The sequence below is a fragment of the Vitis riparia genome, chromosome 18 (genome assembly GCF_004353265.1).
Source record: "Vitis riparia cultivar Riparia Gloire de Montpellier isolate 1030 chromosome 18, EGFV_Vit.rip_1.0, whole genome shotgun sequence".
NCBI lineage: Eukaryota > Viridiplantae > Streptophyta > Magnoliopsida > Vitales > Vitaceae > Vitis > Vitis riparia.
In genome coordinates, this window is record NC_048448.1 from 10,145,236 (window position 1) to 10,162,185 (window position 16,950).

Genomic DNA, 16,950 nt, shown 5'->3' on the forward strand with positions numbered 1-16,950 from the left:
ATGTCCCATCCCGTACTTTGAAATATGGGAACATTTTTAATGACAAGTTGAAGCTGCTGACACAACACATAAGAGAGGAGTGTCCAAGAAGACTGTCATGCTGCAATATTTAATTATGGATGTAACAGCAATTCTTTTATTAAAATTGTATTAGGAGCTTTGGCCTCTCTTGAGATTCTCGTAGTCTGAGTTTACATGTTTCACGATTGAGGTTAGTGCTCAACCATGACATATGCATTGTGACATTGTTAAATTGCATAAGTAGTTGGACTAAGAAGGAAAAGAATACAAGCATCTTGCCAAATAACCCACATGAATTAATTGCAATTGGTCCAAATTCCTTTCACATGATTAAATCTTGTGAGCATCAAATTGTTGTACACCCCCCAAATCTTATTACTGTGGCTTGGCAATCATCATATGTCGAAAATCAAGATATTCCATCTCACCTGTTCCCAAACTAGTACATGGTTTTAAACTAAGAAAAGTAAAAACCAATACACTTCATATTTATTTTTTTTAGAATTCTTGTCATACAATGTAACTACTGCTTTAGAAAATAAACATTTCTATATTATGGCTTTCTTGCAAGCAATAGCAGTCAAATTATGCTTTTTGTTTTTTTCTCCTTTGTTTTGTATCATTTGAACCACATTGCAAAATCAAAGGAGTTGGGAGTCAAAGAATGGCCAGCCGCCACCGGTCTAGACTGATTTTGCATTCAAAACTCAAAGCTTAGAAAATAATGAAAAAACAAGTCATTATTGTAGAAATTCTCTTGTGAGAGTGCCTTGTTGAGTTTTTTTTTTTTTTTGAAGTGTTTTTTTGTAATTTTTAAATTTTTATAAAGTATTTTTTAACATTTTAAATATTTTAAAAAAAATAATTAAAAAAAAAAAACAGTACCAAAGAAGTTGTGAGGCCTTGAGGGCGACAGCCATATGCGCAGTTTGACTCCACTCCCAACTGGATTTGCTCAGCAGCAAGCTCATGACAACACTCCAAGCGATAACACTTTGCACATCCCTTCAACCTAATTCTCACATCTCAAATTAGCAAGCAATAACAACAAACTCAATAATCCAAACACGACCTCAGGCTATCTGAATCGACATTTCTGGATATGGGCTGGATCAGACTCGATTGGTTGGCCCAATAGCACATCAAAATGAGTTGAACAGGAGCCCAGGCCAAGGCAGCCCAACCTCAGATTTATTTAATGTTCTCTAATCAAATATCCCAATAAAAAAATACATTTGTTTTACTATTTGGATGAATGGTGCGATTAAACAATAACTATAACATAAACAATGAAGGAAAGATAGAAGGACGAGCCAAACACGGCTGAATTATATCCAAAATTGTCGATATCCCGTGGAAACTTTCTGCGTGGGTTTTGTACGTGCAAAGCACATAAATCATTCTCAAATACTGGTCATCATTCATCAAAATGCTGTCCACGGCAATAATACTCTTCTTCGTGGTGCCGATGCACACTGCTCCACGGGCAATCGAGCATCGGGAGCGTCAAATTCAGTGGCCCCGCTGCTCCAACGGCGGGATTCAATGATTCAAACAGTCAACGTGCGTGTGCAGCACAGCTGATGAAGTGGCGTGTATCGGTAATTTGGTATTGCATTATGCTGTATTAAATTTATAATATAATGAATGATCACGGGAAGTTTGTTATGTTGTTCAAAGGGGAGGGGCCCACCCTAATAACTCCAATTTCCTGATAATTGATTGAATTGGGGATTCAAAGTCTTGACTTCCTCAGGGTTTTTTGGGAGATTAGGAGACTAGGAGTTTCCAAAGTCAGGGTTAGGGGGCTGAGTTTCCATGTGAAGGCAGACTTTGTTTTTTACATGGATTGAATTCAACGTACACTTGCATCACAGGCATCAAATCTTGGAATGAGAAGGTCCCATCTAGAAAATGACTTTTAATGTAATATTAATTCACTGCTTAATCGAAATCCCTTGAAAAGAACCACCTTATCTTCTGCATATTCCATGATAAAAGTTAATTAAATAGCAGAGGTTTTTAAGGGGCAGCTTGTCTTATAATCCTGTTGTCTCTTTGGTTTTTTTAATAGAAACGTAATAATTTCAAAGTCTGGTTTGAACACTCCACACTAGAATTATTCTATTGCATATACGGTCAAGAAGTTGGGAAGAAAAAGGACAACAGAGAGGTGTGGAAAGGAGAAGAAAACTCTCTACCTTGATAGATTCAATTTCCCACTACCTCTTTGGAGTGTTTGATCTTCCTGAAGTACATTTTATGGTTTTAGTGATCAGCAGGATTTGGACACTTTTCTTCCCAGCTTTCTCTTTCACTTTGAAAAATACGGTCTGGTTGAATGTTTCCTCAAATTACTTTGAGATTCCTGTCATCATAAGGAATTGCAGCACTAGGATCATGCCCTTCAAATAGGGCAATTCTCCGATATGTTCCCTTTTCCTTATCAAGATACCTCCCTTCCATAGCCAAAATGGCTGATTCATCTTCATAAACTCATTGTTCATAGCTTGGAAGATTCGAATTTTTGACATCTCCTTCCTTTTTCTTTCTCAGTTTCTTGCAATTCGTACAGTGTACGGAGATGATCTGTAAAACCCGTCTTCTCCTCTTCTTAGCTCTCTCCATTCTCCCCATGTACGTCATCGCTCACAGCTCAAACAAGTGCCACCAAGAATGCGGCCACAACAAAACAGTCAAACACCGTCTTTTCCCTTTCATCGGAACCTCCTCCGCCTGCCAAATCCGTCTGAACTGCAGCACAGACGGTGACATCATGGTGGGTGAATTTCCAGTCCGGAGCATATTCGCCGAAAGCATACTGGTCAACCTGGAGGTGAGATGCAACCGCTCGATCAAATCCTTGGACCATCTCTTCAACACAAATTACGCCCCAACTACGCGTAATGGAATTTTACTGAAACACTGCAAATCACCAGCGTCAACATGCACGATCCCAACAACTAAGGTAAACACTCACTTTGAGTCGATAGATTGTGGTTCAGACAACTATAGCATAAGCTGTTATTCTGAGGAACACGAAAATGGTTTCCTCAGTCAAGCTAACGTGAGTAAAAGCCACTGTCAATATCTTTTGTCGTCCATATCCGTCGACGCCTTCAATACATCGTCGGTTGTGTTGGATGTTGGGATTGTTCAATTGGGATGGTGGCTTTTGGGTGAATGCAAATGTCACCAGGAAGCCACATGTACTGAAATCCAGACCCCGGTCGCCGGCCAGCAAGGTTTTCGGTGCAAGTGCAGGGATGGATTCGATGGTGATGGTTACCAGGCCGGAGTGGGCTGCCGGAAAGGTGAGTTCCGGTTACCTGAATTTCTTAATTTTCTTCATTTGATAAGATAATTAAACATAATTTGAGGCTTAACTTGATTTTTTTTGCATTTGATAATGGCCATCAAGGTAATTTTTATAATTGAAATTTCCCTCTTTATGATGCCATATGGTATGCCCCTTATAGAATGCCATAGTTCTCAAAGTCTAAGGAGAAATATAGCTAAGTCGTGATACGTAAAATATGAGTTGTAATTGTATGTAATGTGGTATAATTTAAATGAGATGGTTGAAGTTTTTAGAAATTGTAGAGCATGGATGAGATGACGTCAGAGAACCGGAATGGATCGTTGAAAGTGGAAGGAAAACCTTTCATTAGGCCACTTAGAAACAGCCAATCAATTGCCTTCAGACTTAACTGGCCATTGATGATGGGCCGACCTATCTTAAGTCAAGCACCTCCTACTTTTCGAGCGTGTCAGGCAATCATGATTCCCCGCTTTATGTAGCAAACTATATTGATTGGTCCTCGATATCGATACTTCTCTATACATGGGACCACTCCATCATTTGGTCCCACTAAATTTCATCAATTGGCTCATACCTTCAAATTTTATTTCATCATTCAGTCTACCAAGTGACTTTCCTTCCTTTTTTTTCTCTTTTGCTGGCCAAAAAATTGGGGTAGTTTCACCTACTGCATCTCGTGGGGGCCCTCTTGTGATATTAGGTATTAGCAACTTGTTGATAGATTTAATTGTACGGCCATCTAATGTTTGCCATTATAATGTAGGGCTTTTGAGAACATGTAACCAAATGATACATTTCATAGCAAGTGGGCGAATCTTTTGTAAAGAAAAATTGTTTGTGTTGTTATTAGCTTTCTCAATTTATAGATGCCCTCAAAGGTTTTCATTAATTTTAGGAAGTTCTCTTATGTTAGTGTAATGCAGTGGTTTTTCTTTAAATGGTCTCTATTCCTCTGATTTTTTTTGTTGTGTTGACAGCCTCTTCTGGGTGCAATCCTTCTAGATACATTTCTGGCCAATGTGGAGGTCCCAGCAGATTTTTTGTTTTAGCTGGAGGTAATCTTTCTTCTCCCAAGTCCCAACTAACCGGAGAAAATTGCTAACACCGTACTGTTATGCAGCTGGACAGAATCTCAAATTTGGTATGAACATTGGGTTGATGGGAATATTTAACAGAAGATTTTGTATATTTCTATGTATGTAATTTTGGGACAGGGGCGTGGCTTGCTTGTGTAGCAGCAAGCAGCAGCGAAGAAAGATCGTAATTAACTTTACTATCAAATAGACATGGATGAAAGCATGATAGAAAATTAATTTTCACATCAAAACATTCGTTTCTAAATTTGGAAATGCCCTTTTAATTCTCAGGGATTGCTCTGATGATCAGTATCAGTGCAATATGCTGTTTTATGCGAAGATGCTCGACTTCGAAAGCTAGAAACAGCACAAGGCGGCGTCTATCTGAAGCTACGGGAAAATGCAGCATTCCTATCTACCCCTACAGAGCAATTGAGAAAGCCACGAGTAGTTTCTCTGAGAAACAAAGACTGGGAACTGGGGCCTATGGGACAGTTTACTCAGGAAAACTCCATAACCAGTGGGTTGCCATTAAAAGGATCAAACACAGAGATACTGGCAGTATTGAGGAAGTGTTGAATGAGATCAAGCTCATTTCTTCAGTGAGCCACCCGAATCTAGTCCGCCTCCTAGGGTGCTCCATAGAAAAAGGTGAACAGATACTTGTCTATGAATTCATGGCCAACGGAACATTGTCTCAGCATTTACAAAGAGAGAGAGGCAATGGGCTTGTCTGGGCAGTTCGCCTGAGCATTGCCACTCAAACCGCTCAAGCCATAGCTCATCTCCACTCTGCTCTCAACCCTCCCATATATCACAGAGATATCAAGTCTAGCAACATACTCTTAGATCACAACTTCATCCCTAAGCTTGCAGATTTTGGTCTTTCAAGACTTGGTATGGCTGAATCCTCCCACATCTCAACCGCCCCTCAGGGAACTCCTGGGTACCTTGATCCTCAGTACCATCAGAACTTCCATCTCTCGGATAAAAGTGATGTTTATAGCTTTGGAGTAGTTCTTGTGGAGATAATAACAGCATTAAAAGTGGTGGACTTTTCTCGGCCTCAGAATGAGGTGAATCTGGCTGCGCTCGCTATTGACAGGATTGGTAAGGGGCGTTTAGATGAGATAATAGATCCATTCCTAGAGCCCCACAGGGATGCTTGGAGCCTTTCTTCTCTGCACAAGGTGGCGGAACTGGCATTCAGATGCCTTGCATTTCACAGGGACATGAGACCTTCTATGATGGAAGTGGCAGCTGAGCTTGAGCAAATTAAACTTTGTAAATGGGCAACTTCGGAGGACAACATATGCACAGCTTCATCAGAGACATCCTCCTGCTCTTCCTCATCTAATGTAAGCGAGATACCGCTTAGCATGACAGTTGAAAAAGGTGGATTGGGTAGCGAAGGTCTATTTGTGCTTCCTACTAAGGTGACTAGTATGAATTCATTGGGCAGATTGAAGGATACTTCACCTGTTTCAGTGCAGGATCCCTGGTTAAGCGGACAGAGTTCACCCTCATCCAACAGTTTGCTGAGTAATATAATTCAGCGACATGCATAAAAACTACTCTTATAACTTCAACCTCGTCCTGTAAATATATACCATCAAGGTAGATTAATTTACAGTACAGTTTTGCATGCCTGTGGATCCATTCGTTTGTTTCTATGTTTGTTTTCTATTTTTCCTAGTACTGATCCTTTAGTACTATGGTGCACAAATGGCTGTCATTTAATGGGCTTGAATGCGCCAACAGATCATTCAAATGATTAACAGAGATGTGGACAGAACATAAGCCCACTGTATGGACGTACTGCCAACCCACCATTTCTTCCAGGCCATCACCAATCATAGAGAGCTGGAGGTCCAGTATTTTGTACATTTCACGATATGAATTTCTTCTCTCTCTCTCTTTTATGGTACTAAAAAAATGATTAAGTTTTTATTAGGAAAAAGCATGTTTATGGTACTAAAAAAATGATTTAAGGCCTTCTTTCTCTTCGGCATTTAAGAATTGTTTTCTCTTCTTGAAAACAAAAAACGCAAAAAATTTATTTGAGAAAGGGAGTGTGTTTTTGTTTTTTGTGTTTCCTTTGTTATCAAAAACCATTTTTTATAACAATAAAAAGATGTTTTCATCGTTTTTTCACTATTCAAATAATAGATCATTTTTTGTGTTTTCTCTATTTTCTTTTTGTATTTTCTTAATTGTTTTTTGTGAACTTCACCCAACTACCACACCCTTAACCGTAAACCATTTTTTCTTCCTTAAATTATTGAAGTTAATATATTTACATATGGTGACAAAATTATCATTTGTTTAAGAAAATTATAATTGGTATAAAAAATTCAAAATGGAATAAAACTTTTTTTAATTTAAATGAATTGTGCATATGAAAATTATTTATATATTTCTAATATCAAGTTAATGGAAGAAAACATTTTATTAATTAAAAAAATAACTTTCAAACATATTTTTTGTTTTACTTATTCTAAAAAAAATAATTATTAATTCAATCAAACATGTTTTTTTTTTTTTAGAACAAAAATTGTTTTTTAAAATTTAGTTCCTAAATATAATTTTTCTTTTCTTAAAAACACACAAAACTGTTCTCAAAAACTATTTTTTAAAACAATTTTTAAAAACAACAACTAGGGCATAAGTTTTTATTAGGAAAAAGCATGTTTCTTGAATAGTTGATCTCCAGTAGGTAAGCTACATAAATCAGACAGCGATATATCCATTTGTCTCCATATATGTACATCAACACTACCCATTAAAAGATTGAAGCAGCAACGTACAAGAAGTAGATTTTTTTTTTTGGCATCTTTCCATTATAAAGTTTGTACCAAATATGAGCTTGGTACAGTGAGAATTCACTTTCTTTCTTCTGGAACGTTTCCTTCGTTTTTATCTCCTTTCACGAGTCCACGTGTCATCTTCTCAGTGGAATGGATTTATAACGATTTATAACAGAAAATGTGCTATTGAATGTTAACAACTATATTTACATGGTCATAGCTATCTATACGTGTTCTTATGTACACGGATTAATGTTTGTGTTCATAAGAACACGAATTAATGTTCGTGTCCATTAGAACATGACTTAGCCCCACGTTTATAAGAACATGGATTATTGCTCATGTTCATAAGAATATGGATAGTTCGTTTTGCTATTATGCCCACTTTAGATTAACGAATTTATTATTGATCTAATTTTATATACTTCTTAGGATTTACACTAATCTAGAAAACTCGAGATTACCCTCAATTCATTCTAAGGATAACTCGAGTAAATATGAGTAAGTTTGTTTAGGGGATTTTATTGGACGAAAGAAATTGAGGAGAGAAAAACATTTTTTGCTTCTATTTAGAGTTACAAATTGTCAACAAAAAGTAGTATCTAAGATGATTAAGACGGTCTTTATTTTTTAACTCAATTGTAATATTTTAAATTGATTGAAAAAAAAAACCAAAATATATATGTTTTTTTATTAAATATTAAAAATAACTTTTTCGACCAATCAAAACACAATCTCAACATAGTCTTTGTAGTAGTAATATTTAATTCTAAATACTTAAAAAATAAAATAATAAAAATAAATAATTTAATATTTAATATTATTAAGTTATATTTATAATTAAATTAAATTAAATTTAAATAATAAAAAATCAAACACCGTCTAAGATTATCTTATTTATGTGGTAATTGTTCCATTATTTTGTATATACTTTTATTTATGTATATAGTTGATAATTGATCTAAATTTTATTATATTAAATATCAAATAGATACTTAAAATTTTGCACACGTTAACATGTAATGGTAGTTTTCATGGTTGGCAGTGATAAGAGAACCAAGAGCCCTAAGATGAAAATATTATATTAAATTTTTCTTCCTTTTTCTCAATCATGTCAACCACGAAATTTCTCCGCTGTTTCAGTGAAATTTCATGACATTTTAAACCCTAGACCAAATTATTTTAAACCCTAGACCAAGAGCCCTAGGTTGGACAAATCATGTTTCTAGGCATCTTGGGTGGGACGCACGATAGAAACGTTACTCGAGCATAGACCCACCATGACATGCTAAGAGTGTCATGCCAAGGTCTGGTTTGATTATAGGAATTAGAAATTAGAAATGATTTTTTTTTTTTTTTTAACAAAAAAGAACTCATTCGATTTCAATTACATAGAGTCACAAATTGAATACAAAAGTAGGGTCTTGTTTGGTCAATACTTGTTTTTAAAAACTTTTTTCAAATTAAAAATAAAAAATAATTTTTTTATATTTTATAAAAATAATAGTGTTTGATAAGATACTTTTAAAAACGTTTTAAAAAATAAAAAATAAAAAATTGTTTGGATAAGTTAAGTTTTCTATTTTTATTTTGGTAAAACATTGTAAATTTGACTTATATAATATTAATTAAATTTAATTCAAGTCTTATTCAAAATAAAAAATAATTTTATAATTATAAATAAATTTAAAAATAAATAGTTTTTAGTAAAACATAAATATTAATATTATAATAAAATCATAAATTATATTATTTATAAAAAATACATATTATTTTAATGCATATTAAAAAGATATAGATATTAACATTTTTATAAAAGCATAATTGATTTATTTTTTATTAAAAATTATAATAAAAATTAATATAGGTTAATGGTATTTTATTTAAAATGAATAAAAAATAATCTTTGACTTTTTAACATGTAAATACTCAAATAACAAACACATTATTCAAGAATGTTTTGATTTAATATACAATTAATTGAGCCTATTCACTTAATCAAAATATTCATAAAATTAAAAGATTTAAAAAAAAATCAAATTATGAATCATGTTTCATTTAATTTAGAACCTATTCACTTAATCATAAAATTCAAAAAATATAGTTTTATATATATGAAAAAATAGTGTAAGTCATGACTCATTTTTTATATATTATTTTATTGTAGTGATTATATATATTTTTTTGAGTTCTAGATTATTTTTAAAAATTATTAAACTCGTTACTAAATTTAACACAAAGTGTTGTTTTATTTAAAGTTTATTATTCTAGTGAGAAAATTTATAAAAATATAATTATGTACAAAAAGAAGAATAGAATTGAGAAAATAAAGGTTAAATCCAATAGGGGGTTGAATTGGGTTTTTTTTAAATATACATGAAAATGTATGAAAATTCTAAGAGCACTCATGTATTCATCTTATATAAGTTTTCTATTATTAGAAGTTTTCTAATTGTCTTGATCTTGCATTTACTGAGTCCTTTAATGAATTTTCAAAATAATACATGAAATTATTTATAATTCAAACTAATAAAAAACTTAATTATGATTATTATCATCAAAACACGATTAGGAGAACCATTGGATAACAAAAACCATCGTGAATTAATTTTTATCCATAAATTTCTAATATTAATATGTTCACTATTTGAGTTTCAAATTACTATTAAAAATTATTAGACTTGTTAAAAAATCTAACACATTAAGTCTTATTCGATTCAAAGTTTATTTGAAAAAAAAAAACATAAAAATATAGTTTTATATAGAAGAAAAACAATAGTCGCTAATATGTTTTTTATATATTAGTTATATTACTATTTGAGTTTTAAATAATTTTTAAAAATTATTAAACTCATTAATGAATTCAACACATTAAATCTTACTTGATTTAAAGTTTATTTGTCTATTAAAAAAAATTATAAAAATATGATAAATATAAAAAACAACTAATCAAGTCATTTAAAATAAATTTTAATCTACGATTTTCTAATGTTATTGAGTTATGTGGCTTTGTAGTACTAATTAATTTGGTTTTTGAGTTTGAAATTATTTTTTAAAATTAATAAATTTAATATAACAAGTATAATTTGATTTTAAATTTTTTTGTTTAATGAAATCTTTTTAAAAAAAGTTAAAAGAAATTTAGAAAAACACCGATAATTTAAATAAAAATCTTATTTAAAGATTTTCAATATCGTTATTAAATCATTGACATAGAAGAAGAATGATATTTGAAATTTTATTTTCAATGTTATTTGTTTTTATGGATTTTTTTTATTTTCTCTATTTTTTTATATAAATTATTGAAAATAACTCCTACTCGTTTTCTATTCACTTAGATTTTAAAAAGCTGAAAACAAATAACAACCATAAAATAATGTTATAAATTTTTAAAAACAATTTTCTATTTTTAAAAACTAAAATTTATTTTTTAATCACATGGACTCTAAGATTTGTCTCTCTCATTGGACTTCCATTGCAATATGCCAATATTCAATTTATGTACCAAAAGTGACCTTAAATCATTCCTATAATTCGATTTCATTGCTTTATACCCTATTCATATCAATTTGCTTTATATTTTAGGTTCATATTTTCTATATTTTAATGGTAATTATGTGGTTTTTGTTGTATTTGTACCTTGCTTTTATTTATCTATATCCTCTATAATGGATGTAAGTTGATTACAAATATCAAAATATCAAATGGATATCTTAAAATTTGCCCCTTGTAAACACGTAACAGTGGTTTCACAGCGGTGATGGCACTAGGGCTGTCGTAACTGTGACATAACGAAGAGGTCAACCATCAATTTTGTTGGACACATCATGTTTTTGGGAGGCAGCAGTCAAAACGATGCCGGAAACAGACCCATCATGACATGCCGAGAGTGCCATTCCAGGGTATGGTCTAATACGAGGGTAGGTTGGATAACATTACATATGTAGAAATGAGGAAGAGTGATGGTATAAAAAACAAGAATACATCGGATTTCCATTATGTAGAAAGTGCATCTCACGTCAGCAGTGGGACCATCCCAACTACATCGGTGGTAGTATTATACATCTCGGGCCCATTCGGACCCCATCTCATGCCTAATCACCTCTCACATCAGCCCCCATATCCACGAAGGCGGTGGCGCCGGTGAGACATAGCAACGGCATCGGAGCTCTGCTCAAAAACTGGCTCGCTTTAGGGAGGTTAGATTGATGGCAGAACCCAACACCGACGTGCCAACCTCGATGTCAAAGGAATCGTAACGCAGGAATAGATCCACCACAAATAGCCTGGCGGCCAGCACCACGAAGTCTTTACCTGCGCACTGCTTATTCCCCAAGGTTGGATTCTCGGTTTCAGGTCCGTTTGACCAGAGCACGTGCTTCAGCAGCTTCTCACCCTCACCCACGAACCGATCCGGCACGAACTCTTCGGATCGTTCGAAGATTTTCGGGTCTTTGGTGGCGAACGGTTGGTACCCGAACAACATTTCACCTTCTTTGACTTCAAAAACAGAGTCGTGGCTTTCGATCACCAGATCCTGCTTCGCCTTGCCGTACTGCAATGCGACAGGGGGTTCGATCCGGAAGGCTTCGTATACGGTAGACTTCATCAGCGGCATCTGCTCCATGGACGCCATGGTCACTTTTCCGCCGTTGGATTTGACGACGGATCTAATCTCCTGGGCTAATTGGGTGTGCAGTTTCACTCCTCCTCGACCGACCCATTTGAGAATTGTTGGAAAGATGATTTTCATCCCTCCGAAGGAATTAAAGCACGTGGCGAAAAGGAGGTTGTGGCAAGCTTCCTCTCTTGATATCCCCATCTTCTCACCTTCGTCCAGAACATGAGTTGACGCGTCGTAGAAGAAGTCATAGAGCTTCTGGTAACTTGATTTAGCCAGAAATGCCGGGAGTCGAAAAGTGTGGATAAGGGGTTCTTCTATAAACTTGGGTAGGCCTAAAGTGAGGATGGGACTCAACTGGAAGACAACCCATGTCGTGATTAAGCCAGGCCCGTCAGTACCCAGTTTGGTATCAGTCGGCTTGGTGCCGTAGAGAGCGCGAGCAAGAAAGTTGAAGGATGCCTGATCGTTAGGGTCGGCGAAACTGGCTTTGCCTTTTGCTGCGAGTTCGCTTTCAAGGGTCTCGAAGAGCTCGGAGAAGCAGGAATGGAACTCTGGGATGACCCTGTCGCGGCTGGACTGGAGGAGGAAGAAGAGGAGGCGCTTGAGTTTGGTGTGATCGGGCTCGGATGGATCAAGATAGGAAAGAACTCTGAATCCGCCGGTGAATTCGGTGGAGGGCATGAAAGTTCCGGTGAAAACGTCCTTTTTTTCAACTTTGGAAACGTCAAAGAGTACAGGAAAACTCTTTCCATCCAGTAAAACGATGACTTTGGAGTTGGAGGAGATGAAAGGTCCGGGTGGCATGTTGGACCGGAACACGGTTGACTGGTGTTTCTGGGCTCTGGACCTGAAGAACTCTTCTCTGCCTTGATTATAGAAGTAATCAAGACGATCTTTCATGGGACCGATGAAAGGGAGACCATAATCTCCGGGAATTTTCCTGATTGGACCGGGGGGCGTCACCTGAGACTGAGAAACCGGTACCGATGGTTTCTCAGAAACAGAGGCAAATATCGGGCGAACAATGAGCTTATGCTTGGATGGCTTAGATGATTTTGTGTGTGTTGGGAATTGTAGTTGCAGGGAAGGGAAAGTTAGAGAAGGGGACGCCATGTCTAAAACTAAACCACTGAAAGCCCTCTTTCAGTCAGCTTTTGCATAGAATGGAGAGAGGAGAAAAGCTATTGGGCCTTGATACACTTTCCAAAATATCCACCCATCCATATATAGAGCTGTGAGTGGGATGGCGGGCCGACCGACTTGGAAAAGCTAAATAGATTTATGGAGTCGTGAAAGATGTGCATTTTTCATTTTTTCTTTTTTATTTGGTTTTATGAAATTTACATTTTCCCTCCCACAACTCCTCTGTCGCTTGTTCATTTTTTGGTCACCGAGTGTCTGCTACGCGCCCCTTCTTTAGGAGCGTCTACTCCACGTGTATGCAACAGTGATTTTTAGTTGCCCCGTCGGGAGGAAAAGGAACGTGGGACTGCTCTGTCGCTTTATGCCTGGACTGCCTAATCACGTGTTGTTTTAGCATCTGACTTTGAGGGTCTTGCCTCGGTGGCCGTAATGGAAGTGCAAGTTGTCCCTGTATTAGCTATTCGGGTTATTACATTACGTTTCGTAAATGATCTGTAATGGATAAATGTTCAATAAAAGAGCCACAGGGAGAGAGTTTGGACGGAGTAGAATCACCATCCCATTCCCAAAGTACAACCGTCCAGAAAACTTGCAGCCGGCCAGCTTCCCCTTTAATCTGGTGCACTTGCCACGTGTGGAAACCGGCAACTAGTAAGTAATGTTTGAACCGAAATTATGGATACCGCGTTCCACAACTGGAAGAGGGTCATCCCGGAGTCTGGACGACCTCCACGCATGAAAGGACGAGCAAAGGCCCACTAAACAAGATCACTCTTTTTCATATCTATTTTTTTTCAATTTAGCTTTCATTTGAAAAATAATTTTGAAATGGACTCAGCACACTTCCCACTTTAATATAAAAATATTATACATTAAAACATGAACTTCATGGAAGAGTTATGTATTGAAACAATAGAATCCACCGACAGTCAATCAGGGAAGGTGATGACTAATAAAAGAGAAAAACGGGAGAAGACCTTTCGTATTTTTGTCATCATAACAACAACACATCACATTCAGACCACAAGTTGAAACCAATCAAACTCCCTGTGCCTTCCATGGCCCCGCTAAGGGAGAGGCGACAGTTTATGTTCATTCATCATATACCCGTCACTTCGTTGACAATTTTGACCATTTTAACAATTATTCTCAAACAAAATCATATGTTGTAATAATCTTAGCACATGTGATGTGCAATTGCCCAGGAAAAAAAAAAAACATTTGAAGTAATGCATATATTTGTAGCTCACATGAGTTGCAATTTAAATCACACTAAACTCCCATAAACAGGAAAACTTATGGTAAACAATAATTTCTGCAAATTTTTGTCTCCGATTTGATTGGAGATGGGTTTACACTAAAGTATCTCTGGTCAATTTTGGGGGTGCCAAAATTCCATGACGTAAAAACAAAACGCCTAACTTCGATACACGGTATTATCTATGAATTTGAATTTGAATTTTCGTTGTTGTTAAATTCATGGCCAGACTTTTCAATCCCAATCCTCTCAAAAAACCGAAACAAAATAAAATCCTAAGAATTTTCTTGAAGACTATTCTTGAAAAATATATTTTATAATAAAATATAATTCTTTAACTTAAACAAATATTTGATAAACTTTTAATAAAAATATAACATTTTAAGTGTTATAACTCCCACAATTGGGTATTAATAATACTTTTGCTAAAAATAAAAATTAATTGCATTCTATTTTTCAACATAATAACAAGTCTATTTATAATAAACTAATTATATTTGTATCAGTACTCTAATTCCTATTAGACCAAAAGTCCTAATTAACATAGAAAACTTAAACAAATAACAATTTCTAATATTTTTCAAATTTAAAAAAAAAAAATTAATTTGACTTTAAGTTGGATTATAATTTCAACAATCTTCTTTAATCTAAGTTGTAAAAGCAATCACACCAAACATCATTTTTCAACTTCTCAAACATATATGTCTTTAGTGGCTTTGTAAAAATATTTGCAACTTCATTTTTTGATCTACAAAACTCAAGTTTGATCTCTTAATTTTTCATAAATTAAGATGACTAAATCGAAAATGCTAAAGCCAATTGCTATCTTCCATTGTTGCCTTCAAATTAAATAAAGTTTTTGCTTGAAGAAACATAGAAAACATGTTATCATTTGTTATATGCACTTTTGCAATCATTTTCTTATTTTTATTACTAAGGGTGCAAATTCCATTAGAGATATTAATGACATGTTTTTTTTTTTTAATTGTCACATGCTCAAAAAATTCCCAAAAATATTTGGAACAAAAAATACATTTGTTATAGTAACATTAGTACCATCTTTAAAACATATTTTAACATTACTTTTGTTCATGATCGAAACTTTGAATTTGTTTCCAAAATTAACTTCACCTTGGAGTGATTCATTTAATTGTGAAAATAATTCTTTCTTTACCACATATGTGATTACTGTATCTTATATCAAGATACCAAACATATTGGCAGTCTACGTTTGATGTTGCTACATTGCAAGTTATTATTAAATTTTGCTCTATTTCAATAGTTTCAAGCTGCTCAACTTGTTCATTATGCAATTTCATTTGACATTCTGACTTATAATGTCCATACCTTTTGCATTTGAAACATTGTATGTGTGACTTGTCTTTAGGTTTAGAGGTGTTGCCTCTTCTTTTTGAAGAATTTGTGTCACCATCTCCATTTTTATTGTTGAAATTGTTGTGTTCCCCTCTACTTCTGCCATAGCCATGACCTTTGCCACCTTGTTGGCCACCATGACCTCCAATAAATGCTCTACTCTGCAAGGGTTGCTCCAAATTTGTAGAGTTGATTCTTTGATTCATTCCATGTTCATGGGAACATAATGAATTCATCAACCCTTCAACTGGAAGAGTGAAAATATATTTTCTTTCTTTAATTGCTGCAACAACATAGTCAAATCTTGCGCTTAAAGATCACATAATTTTTTATATTATTTGTTGATCATCAAACTTCTCACCATTAACTCGCATATGGTTAACAATGATTTGTACCTGATCAAAATAACCTGATGGATTTAGAGTCATTCATGCGAATAGACTTGAATTCACTTCTTAATGTTTGCAATTTTATTCAAGTGACACATTCATCACCTATGTATAATTTTTGTAGAGTAACTCATATCTTTTTTGCTATTTCTGCCTCTAAGATTTTCTTAAATATGGATTTAGCTACTACTTGGAATATTGATAGAGTTTTTATTTTATTATTATTATTTTTTTATTTTATCTTTATTTCAAGAATCTTTTAATGAATCTTTCTATTCATTTGATAGTGCATCGAATTCTTTCGAATCGATTACTTCATTGTAACCGATATTTACGAGATCCCATAAACCTTGAAATCTAAACAAGATACACATCTGAATGTACTAATTATCAAAATTCTTACCTATGAATTTTGGAAGTTAAGAATGAATTGAGTTATTATTTGCAACTATAATTTCATCAACAAGATTGCAATTTTCTTGTGATTTTGGACATTCCTTGATATTCTAGCTCTGATATAACATTTCACATTCTCTTATCAACTTGACTTTGATACCGATTGTTGGAACCCACACAATTGGATATTGATAATACTCTTGCTAAAAATAAAAGTTTGTTGCATTACACTTTTCAACATAATAACAAACTTATTTATAACAAACCAATCATACTTGTACTAGGACTCCAATTCCTATTAGACTAAAAATCCTAATTAACATAGAAAACCTAAATAAATAACAATTCCTAATGTTTCTTAAATCCCTAAAATAATTTCAACATTGAGAATTTATTATAAAAGTGGGTAGTTTTTTAGAATACATTTAGGGGGTGTTTGGTATGCTAGAATAGGGAGTGAGAGTAGATATCTCATTTCTTATCTCTGTCATTCCCATGTTTGGATAAATTCTAAAAAGACAAAAATGGAATAAAAAAATG

The 16,950-nt window shown here is 34.3% G+C and overlaps 2 protein-coding genes across 3 annotated transcripts; one reads left to right on the top strand and one right to left on the bottom strand.

Moving 5' to 3' along the window:
* Nucleotides 1–2,158: 2,158 nt before the first annotated feature.
* Nucleotides 2,159–6,305, top strand: LOC117905925 (wall-associated receptor kinase-like 14). 2 transcript variants are annotated; one of them, XM_034818806.1, is made up of 4 exons: nt 2,159–3,335; nt 4,321–4,398; nt 4,711–6,036; nt 6,181–6,305. In XM_034818806.1, exons 1-3 carry the CDS (start codon nt 2,606–2,608, stop codon nt 5,985–5,987), a joined length of 2,085 nt encoding a protein of 694 aa, XP_034674697.1. In that variant the 5' UTR covers nt 2,159–2,605; the 3' UTR covers nt 5,988–6,036; nt 6,181–6,305. The 2 variants fall into 2 exon arrangements, with proteins under 2 accessions (XP_034674697.1, XP_034674696.1); XM_034818805.1 differs by having other exon boundaries at nt 4,711–6,211.
* Nucleotides 6,306–11,084: 4,779 nt separating this feature from the next.
* LOC117907125 (allene oxide synthase 1, chloroplastic) lies at nt 11,085–13,056 on the bottom strand. Its single transcript, XM_034820517.1, has one exon. The coding sequence runs from the start codon at nt 12,961–12,963 to the stop codon at nt 11,401–11,403; it is 1,563 nt and encodes a 520-aa protein (XP_034676408.1). The 5' UTR covers nt 12,964–13,056; the 3' UTR covers nt 11,085–11,400.
* Between the last annotated feature and the right edge of the window lie 3,894 nt (nt 13,057–16,950).